At 45.4% G+C, this 10,266-nt stretch overlaps 1 protein-coding gene across 1 annotated transcript; it reads right to left on the minus strand.

Annotated features, from left to right (window-relative positions):
* Nucleotides 1-1,768: 1,768 nt before the first annotated feature.
* Nucleotides 1,769-6,159, minus strand: LOC120304933. Its single transcript, XM_039336064.1, is given in 4 exon segments — nt 1,769-2,658; nt 2,661-4,920; nt 5,461-5,610; nt 5,737-6,159. Coding segments are annotated over 4 exon segments (3,723 nt in total).
* Nucleotides 6,160-10,266: the final 4,107 nt, after the last annotated feature.

The following is a 10,266-nucleotide window of genomic DNA, read 5'->3' on the forward strand; positions in this document are numbered from 1 at the left end:
GTGCGGGAAGACTCACAATTCTCTGTTAGTACCTCGGCTCTTTTGTATCGTGTGGTGTTAGGGGAGGTGAAAAGAGATCTATCTGGTAGAAAGGTAGTCAGTCTGCTTAGACAACAATATGATGTGCTTATGTTGGCAGGAATATAATTGAAAGTGTCTTTCCCACAAGTGAAGAACCACCCTTTAGGTAACCATATGTTTGCATACCCAAAAGACATTGTTTGGAAAGATGTGCAATTTAGCCTTTCTTGGCTCACTTTCAGGCAATGAGGTGAAGGTGTATTCTGCTCACACCCCGTGATATGTGCACATTGTAAGTCTTCTGGAATGGCTACATTTGGAGTATGTAAAGCTAAAGCATCAGTGGGTAGAAACTTGGAAATGTGACCCCAGCTGTACATTGTTTCATAGCCTATATGTTCTTTAAACTCGTGGTGACTGAACTCCTTGGCTGCTGTGACAGGAACACATAGGGGTATTAAACATGTGGACAGCAGATTCTCCATGTCATATGCTTCAGAAAGGCAAAAATCAGTTGTGTTGGCTAGTTTAGCCAGTTGGACCCACAAATTATATTGCATCCTTGACTCCAATGGATGGGGCATATCCTTATTCTGCTGGGACCTTTTACTTCGCTTTCTCTCTGGGCGCTTCCTCGGGGGTCTTTGGATAGTTACTCCAAATTCCACCGGGATAACATGTACGATGCAAGTCCCCTTCCATCCCGTCTTCAACTGCAAGACTAGGGTGACCCGCTCCCATCCCCAGAATAAGGGAGGCCCACACTCCAGAGTAACAGGAGGAGGAGGCTTCTTATATGGGGCCTTTACACATATGCCTTTCCTAAGAATATATCCAACATACTGACAGGCTTCGGGATTGACAGGTGGTCTTGTAATACAGGCTTCTTTAACTATTCTGTCAAATGCTTGGGGAAATTGACAAGGATGAGGCCAGCTACCATTCCAGCATTCTGGGGAAAATCCAATAGGGGGGTGACCTTCACAAGTGCCCGTGCCTATAGCATAAGATTGAATAATGCGTGGAGCTTCTTCTGGCTTGCTCCATTGGCCTAAATTAGAAAGACAAACATTATTACATGCAACAATAGTACTATATAAAAGCAGAAGGAAGCCCTTCATCCTTTCTTCTTCCGTGCGTAGAAAGCCAGCTTCCGGGTGTGGCTTAGCAGGGGGTTGAATTTCAGCCAGACAGCCGTAGATCTTCTCCCGTGCGTAGAAAGCCAGCTTCTGGGTGTGGCTTAGCAGGGGGTTGAATTTCAGCCAGACAGCCGTAGATATATGTGCAGGATACACTTGTGCTAATACAATATCTGGTTTACAACAATAAAATATTCATTACACATACTAGACACGTTTAAGAGTGAGTTTGGTGGGAACCTTGGGATCCCTGTTCACTGTCCACAGAGGTTCTGCAGCTGCTTTAACTCTGGTCCAGTGGATCCAAGATTTAGATTCTGCAATCTTTATTGCTAAAGGGGAGGCCATTATTACTTCATAAGGTCCTTTCCATCTCCCCTCCAGTTGTTCATGTTTCCAATGTTTCACCCACACCCTATCCCCTGGTTTAAAGGGATGACATCTTGTTATTAGTTTAGGAGGTGTTTGTTCAACAACATAATTCCTAAGTTTTTCCACTTGCTTATTCAGTTCCTGCACCATTTTCAGAGCCCATACTCCCCCCTGATGGCCCAAATCAGGCCATCCAGCCAAACTTCTTCTCAGCAGCGTAGGAGGACGCCCAAACATCACTCATATGGGGATAGGTTGTATTGTCTACGTGGAGCACATCTCACAGCGTAGAGAGCTAAGGGCAATGCATCAGGCCATTTCAGGTGACTTTCAGCACAGATCTTAGTAATTTTCTCTTTCAGTGTGCGATTCATTCGTTCAGAATTCGAACCGGACTGAGGATGAAAAGCACAATGAAACCGCCATTTGGATCCCACAGCAGTAGCCACTGCTTGATTAACTTGATGAACAAACTCAGGACCATTATCAGAGGAAATAAAAGACGGGCAACCAAAACGAGGTATTAGTTCTTTTAACAATAGTCTTGCCACTTCCCTGGCTTGTTTAGTCTTTGTAGGGAAAGCCTCTGGCCAGCCAGTGTATTTATCCACAAATACCAATAAAGCTTTGTATAGTCCACATCTTGGCATGTCTGTAAAGTCAACCATGACAGAGTCCATAGGAAAGTAAGAGACAGGTATGGTTCCAGGTGGTAGTAGGGGCCCTTGTCGAGGATTGACCTTAGCACAGATGCCGCATTGTGAAACCACTTGAGCAGCTATCCCAGCCGACCCATGTACATAGTAATCCCTCCCAATAGCAGCATCCAATCCAGTTTTCCCCATGTGTGTTGTTTCATGTGCTGCCTGAAATAAAGCCCATGCTGAAGATTGAGGGACAAAAATACGTCCATCAGGCAAAAGATACCACCCATCCTTAATAGTAGCTTTGAGATCATTCACTGCTTTCACACACTCCTGCTGAGAGTATGTTGGTTTAATGATAGGAGGCAAGTCCCCTATGTCTATTGCCACACATATTGATAGATCAGGAATGGGCCCTGTTTTCATTGCCACCTTCTTAGCTTCCAAGTCAGCTCTTCTATTCCCTTGAGCCACCCGATCCACCCTTTGTGATGTCCTTTGCAATGCATCACAGAAACTTTTGCTGGTTTCTGCACAGCATCGAGAAGTCGCTTGATCAAATGTCCATGCAACACATGTTTGCTCGCAGAATCCCTGAATCCCCTTTCCTTATACACAGTCCCATGAGCATGCAGAGTCAAAAAAGCATATTTACTATCTGTCCAGACATTTAAAGTTTCCCCTTCAGCTCTTTCCAATGCTCTAATTAATGCCCACAATTCTGCCACTTGAGCACTGCAGTTTGCTCCTAGCGGACTACTTTCCACCACTTCCTCATCATTCACAATCGCATATCCAGAAACCCTCCTCCCATCCTGCATGTAACTCGAGCCGTCTGTATACCAATTTAGGGCAGCATCCTGAAGAGGAATATCAGATAAATCCGGACGGCTTGAATATACAGTTTCCAAAACTTGCAAGCAGTTGTGTTCTGAATCCACTTCTGTGGGCAATAGGGTGGCAGGGTTTAGCCGGTTAGACACCACTAATTTCACTTGAGGATTTTCAATCATCATCGCCTGATACTTAAAAAGCCTTTGACTGCTGATCCACAAATGCCCTTTATTATCCAAGATAGAATGAACTGCATGAGGGGTGTGGACACTTATGGGACATGAGAAGGTCAATTTATTACAGTCCTGTAAAAGGACTGCTATAGCAGCAAGAACCTTCAGGCAATGTGGCCAGCCTTGGGCAACCCCATCTAATTGCTTAGATAAGTAAGCCACCGGGCGTTGCCACTGTCCTAATTGTTGAGTTAACACCCCCAAGGCAACATTCTTCCTGGTATCAACATACAAATTGAAAGGCTTCTCTAAGTTAGGCAAGGCTAAAGCTGGAGCTGAGGTGAGAGCTCGTTTCACTTCCCTAAAGGCATTCTTTTGTTCTCCCTCCCATTCAAAAGGGTCTTTATCAGCTCCTTTTGTAGCTGAATAAAGAGGTGCAGCTAATAGAGCAAAATTTGGTATCCATATCCTGCAAAACCCTGCCAGACCTAAAAAGCCCCTCAGTTGCCGCCTATTAAGGGGTTCAGCAATAGCTAGCACAGCTTGTTTCCTCTCCCAGCCTAAAGCCCTATGCCCCTCCTCAATCTCATATCCCAAATATTTCACCTTCCGTCTGACTAATTGTGCCTTCTTTTTGGAGACCCTATAGCCGCACTTCAACAGTAAGTGTAAAAGATATTTCGTGTTCTCCCAGCATGTCTCTTCAGTTCTGCCTGTCACCAGCACATCATCTACATATTGCAGAAGCGTGTCACCCCTCTGTCGGGGCACAAAATGCTGTAAATCTTCTGCTAAGGCTGTTCCAAAGAGGGTAGGTGAATTTTTAAAGCCCTGTGGCAGCCTGGTCCAGGTATACTGTGCTTTTTGCCCAGTATTTGGATTTTCCCACTCAAAAGCAAACAACGGCTGGCTAGCCTTGTGAATAGGAATCGTGAAAAAAGCATGTTTCAAATCCACAACTGAAAACCACTTTGCAGTTGGAGGAATTAAGCTCAACAACGTGTAGGGGTTGGGCACAACAGGATGGATCGTGACAGTTATGGAGTTTATGAGTCTTAGGTCCTGTGCTGGCCGAAAGGAACCATCGGGCTTTTTAATAGGCAGGATAGGGGTGTTCCAAGGTGATTGGATGGGCACCAAAATGCCTGCTTTTAAATAGTTTTGGATGCTCTCATATATAGCAGTTATAGCCTCCTTGGAGCAAGATCTCTGTCTGATACGCACAGGCGTTGCTAAAGGTTTCATTTCCACAATCACAGGGGGGTGGTGAGCTGCGAAACCAGGGGGGTTATCCTCAGCCCACAGCCCCGGCACTCCAAACTCCCTCCATGTCTCATCCACAACCTCCTCTTCCACAGTCCTGTTAACCATCAATCTCCACATTGCCTCTGGCTGGTGTTTAATCTGAAGTGTTTGTTGTCCCTCATCAAAAGAAATAGTGGCCCCTAGCTTGCTAAGTAGGTCCCTACCTAGCAGGGAAACCGGACATTCGGGGACAAATAAGAACTCGTGTTGAATCTTTGAGCCCTCAAACACACACGTGACAGGCTGTAAGACCGAACGCCCTAGAATCTCCCCTGACACTCCTTGAATCTGAATTTTATGGGGTCCTATTTCAGCAACTTGATTATTCACAACTGATCTGCCTGCTCCAGTATCCACCAAAAACGTTGTCTGTTTGCCCCCTATATTTAAAGTAACCAATGGCTCAGGGGGGGCTTCCTCCAAGCCAGATCCCCGTCAATCCGACCAGTTAGTTCCTGCCAATCCAATTCCTTCAATCTCCCTGTCTCTATTCCAATTTGTCCCATTCCTCAGACCATCTCCTACATTCCTCAGACCATCTCTTACAATCCCTGGAGCCCCTCTCTGCCCTCTACCCATGAAGGGGGAGCGCATGGGGGGCCCATTGCCAACACCTCCACGGCCTCTTCCTCCTCTTCCTCTCCAACCTCTACCTCGCATCTGCCTTCTTGGACATTCCCTTTGCCAATGCCCTTCCTCCTTACAATTAGCACACTGATTAGGTCTCAGCATGATCCCTCCTTGCAATGCCACAGCCAACAACTCAGTTTTCTTATGCATTCTAGCATTTCTTTCCTGTTTTTCCACCTTATCCCTATTAACAAACACTTTCCTAGCCACCTCCAACAATTCTGTAGTGTTCTTTCCTAATGCTCCTTCTAACCTCTGCAACTTCTTCCTTATATCATCATAACTCTGCGCTATGAATCTCTCATTCAACATCCGCACATTGTCTGCACTCCTTGGATCCACCTGTGTATAAAGCTCATAAGCTTCAATCAGCCTCTGCAAGAAACTTTCCGGACTTTCATCTGCTTCCTGCATCACTAAAGAGGGTTTTGACATATTCACAGGAGGCTTTCCAGCCTTGCGAAGAGCCTCCACCACTAGATTCTGATATTCCTTTAACAAAGTCATATGTGCTGGATTTTGTGCATTCCATTCAGGGTCCTTTTCTGGTGCCCTGGCTTCCATCTCTGGCTGTATATCCCGCACAGCCGGCAACCTATCCTTCAAACACTGCCTAACCGCAGTTCTCCACTTCTCCTTTTCCTCAGGAGTCAACAAAGTATCTAACAACTGTTGCACATCCTGCCACGTTGGATTATGGGTGCGCATAATGGTCTGAAACAAGCTTGCCATTTCAGCCGGCTTAGTAGTCAAAGGGCCAAAATGTTCCTTCCAGTTCAAAAGATCCGTCGTAGTGAACGGAACATACTGGAACATGGACTTAATCTGTACGGCTCCCTGCTGATCTGGCACTGCCTGGTCCACCTGTCTCAAGGGAGCTACCACTTCAGGTCTTACAGCCTTAGCCTTTGCAGCAGCCGCTCGCGTCTCAATGCCAGATGCCACAGCCGTTCCTGCATCGCTTTCTATCTCATCCTCTTCACCCAGCTCCTTCCTAACTTCCAAAGGGAAATCTGTCTCCCGTAGCTCCCTTTCCTCCATAGGGGCAGACGGCTTCCCTTTCTGTTTTCGTCTCACAGCTGGCTGCCTTTCTTCAGACACAGCAGGGGTAATCAGCCCTTCCTCCGGCAGAGCGGCTGCTGCCGCAGCCGGCACTGGGGGGAGGGGGAGAGAGGTGGAACGTAGGGAGGAGGTCTGAGAATCAACTCCTCTACCTCCCTCCTTATCTCCTTCTTAGCATCTGACACCTTGGTTTCTGAAATCTTCACATCCTTCACTCTTTTAGTTCGCACTTGAAGCTTTTTTTCTTTGGGTATAGCCACACACAAACGAACCATCTCAGCCTGACACTCCAACAAATCCTCTGCCTGTCCTGCAACCGCATCCCCCCACTGATCAATATACGGAAATTGGTTAGGATATTTTTCTTCATTTGCTGCTATCAGGGAGGTTAGGTTATCAATGATTTGAAGGTTAAAAGTTCCGTCTGGGGGCCACCCCACCTCCATGAAGGGCCATTGATATTCACACAGATACCTCAGTCTATCCTTAGTTACTTTAGGGTAAGGGACCCTATACTGGGTACGATTAAAATAATTATCAAATCCTTTTACCATGCATTCCAGCGGGGTGCTGGGAACGCTACTACGCCCCCCCATCCTAACACACTGCCAATGACCTACAGCGCCGGACGTTCCAACGGTCACTAGTAGGGAATGCACTGGCTTAACCACCCACACAACCTAACACGGACTTCTTTAGGATCGCCGTCCCGAGTCCAGGGGAGTGATCAGGCCCCCTCTTCTATCTTCAAATGAGATAGGTACCATTACTTTAAACACATACTCGCCTGCCTTGTAGTTACACCCGTCCTGGCCAGGAGTTGGTTCAGACTTCCTTTCCTTTCCCAAAGGGTTCTTGGACTGGCCTTCAGTACTGTCGGCTCTGCTGCGAAGCCACAGCTGTCTCCTGGAGGAAACACACCCCCATGGCGCCTGGAGAATTGTTCAGAGATGGCTTACCAGCAGGTCCGAAGGGTCCAGCTGTCCTCAGCGAAATATCGCCTCACTCAAGCTTTTCCCGGCCAATGCACCAGAAAATGTTATAGAATTGAAAAACTTGAATCAGCTCTTTCAGGAAAGGGAAGTTTATTGCGCGCGCAGGTTCAGAGAGCCATCCTGGCTGTAGAAATCTGAACTCAGATTGTACATTGATGACCATTTTTATAACCCTTTCTGGCGGGGGTTATTCTATAGGTCCTTATTCTAACATAGAAAAACTACTAGACAGATCTATAATCCTCGTTTACATTGGAATGTTTTTAGCAATCAGCAATATATCAAGTGTTAAGCAATTTAGATATACCATGTGACAGGCAGTTAGTAATATATCATGTGCAGAGCTGGGAACAGGATATCTGGCCATCCTAAATTTAAGAGTTGTCTTGTAAGCAAAACAAACCTCTCTTTTACCCACATTTTTGTTGGGCCATCTGCTTTTTATACACATCCTTTGTCGGACCAGTATTTTTCCAGGTACCACTTTACATTGACCTTTTTCTGGCATTATTTTCAGCCATGTGATGTGCAGTAATAATACATTTGTATATGTGTTTAAAAAGTTTTTACTCAAAGATTATGAGTAGAAATGTTTAGGCATTTATTATATGCAGTCATAAATACAAGTATCATGATTCTATTTGGAATAGTGTTTGTATTTAATGACAACAGAATTTCTGCAACCTGTGATAAATATCTTGCTAAGATTGTCTTGGTTGACACAAAACTCTTCACTTTTTTGTTCTTACATCCTTACCCTGGACCCCCCCATGCTGGAGAAAATTATGACTTTTTAATCTATTTAGGAAAATACTGCTCCTCCCCAGTTTAATGATTTTAGAGAATTTCTCTTTGCCTGCATTTCTCAAGGTGGGTAAAGTCAAGATTGACTGTTGCAAAAGAATGTAGGGAATTCCCATTTTTCAGGAATGGGTTTCTCTTCTGTATTGGAAAAAGTAAATTACAGACTGTTATATGAGGTTGTTTGCTATGTAACTCTTTACTCGTCCCACCCCAGCCCAAGTTGTGTCATTATCATTCTTGGAAGTTATCTTATATGAGAGAGCATGTGTTCAGTTTTTTTCTTTTTCATATGTTATTACACCTATATTCTATGTCATATATTACAACACTATTATCTGCAGTCATAAATATGAACATCATGGTTCTGTTTGGAGTAATGTTTGTATTTAATGACAATAGAATTCCTGCAACCTGTGATAAACATCTTGCTAAGACTGAGATCTGTCATACATTACAACACATACTCATATATTACAACTCATACTTTAGTATTAACCTGCTAAAGTAAACTTTAGTATGTATTAAACTTTTTGTTTAAATCTTTTGCAGATATTTCTTCTTAAGTCATAACAGAATTAAGTGGAATGGAATTTTAAAAACTGCAATTCTTTACCTCCAGAAAAAAAATGCTTAGTAGGGACTTCTGGTTTGTCATGCAGCTGCCATGGATGGCTGGAGATTTACTCTCTCTCCCCCCTTCAAATCTGCATCGCTGGGGGGCTCTAAAAAGGGCCAAAAGTTGCCCCAAAGAAGCAACCAGCAAGGAGGGGCTGGATCACGGGAGAGCAGCAACTCTCCCGTTAGAGCTGGCGATCTCTCCAAACCAGCGGATGAAAGGACCGGCCATAAAAATATGGCTCATCCCTAGGCTGCTAACAGCCGAAGTCACATTTACCATCTGGCAACTTTAAAGCAGCGCGGAAGATACTGGGTGAGATCTGCCTCTCTTACATCCAAATTACTTAATTACCTACATAAGCTGCTAAAGTACTTTTCCCCCTGTGGTGAGGGAAGGGGAATTTTAGCCCTCCCTCCAGAAAGACCAACAATCAACTACTCAGGGGAGTTTAAAACATTGGAAAAATACTGGGATCCTAATTGGAATTCTATTTCCTAAAATTGGTGGATTATAAGACTTGTAACTTTCTACTCTCTATTTTTTTTCTCTGATTTTTACTCTAACTATTATTGAAGATTTGGGTTTTTTTCCCCCTTAAAATAAAGGGAGGGATTCAAAAGATCCATCTAACTCTGAGATGACATCTCAGGCTAAATTTGAGACTGTAACCTGCTATTCTTTAAGAGAGATGTTGACAGCTTTGAAAATAGATAAGATATAAAGCAACCTTGAAGCACCAGCTGCAAGAATCTCAGTTTAGCTCCTCATTTGGTGGACTTTCTGACTGAAGAACAGGAACAAATTCTTTGTATGTTAAAAGTGATTATCCAAACTGTCCGTATAAGTCTGGATATACAAACTCAAACTATGACTTCAACCAAAGAATCATCTTTACATAATTCTATAATTCTATAATTCAGTGGTGGAAGACCTATGGCACGCATGCCAGAGGCAGCACTCAGAGCCCTCTCTGTGGGCATGTGTGCCATGAACCGGAGATGGCAACCATCCCTCTTCAACCAGCTGCCTGAGGTCCCATGTGGCCAGATGCATCCCAGAACAGCTGGTTTCCCTCCCCCCGTCCCATCCCTCCTGGCCTCACATGCTCTCCTTTTCCCAGGCATGACCCACTGCAACATCCCCTGAGCTGTCGGCTGGCCATCCAGCTCAGAGGCAGCTTCTCTGAACTGCTGGTGGCGGGCTGCGGAGCCTCAGAGTGTGCTGTTCAAAGTGCTGGCAGGCTGTGGCTGCTGATGGACACTGTTGACCCCAAGTGCATGCTGGCCTCTGTGTACAGGGGCCAATGGTGTCAGGCAGCAGCCGCCCCGACCCCTGCCTTGCCTTGCCCTGCGAAATGGCACTGCTGCCCTGCCTTGGCTTGCCTCACCTCACCCTGCAGGACGAGCCTCCTGCCTGTCAGATCCTGTGAGGCCTTACCAACGGAATGGATGGCCTGCCTCCCCAGTTGAGTCCATTCGCTGTTGCTGTGTGGCTGACCACAGTTTTCCCCTAATGATGTCAGTGTGGCTGACATAATTAGGGGGCACCGATGACATCATCAGGAGGCGCCTGACTCCCTTTGCTTCTCCTCAGACAACTGACATCAGTAGGGGACACCGACGATGTGATCAGGAGGCGCCCGACTCCCTTTGCTTCTTGGACAACTTT

Source organism: Crotalus tigris, unplaced genomic scaffold (assembly GCF_016545835.1).
Source record: "Crotalus tigris isolate CLP2741 ecotype Arizona unplaced genomic scaffold, ASM1654583v1 scf7180000017666.27876245, whole genome shotgun sequence".
In the NCBI taxonomy this organism is placed as follows: domain Eukaryota; kingdom Metazoa; phylum Chordata; class Lepidosauria; order Squamata; family Viperidae; genus Crotalus; species Crotalus tigris.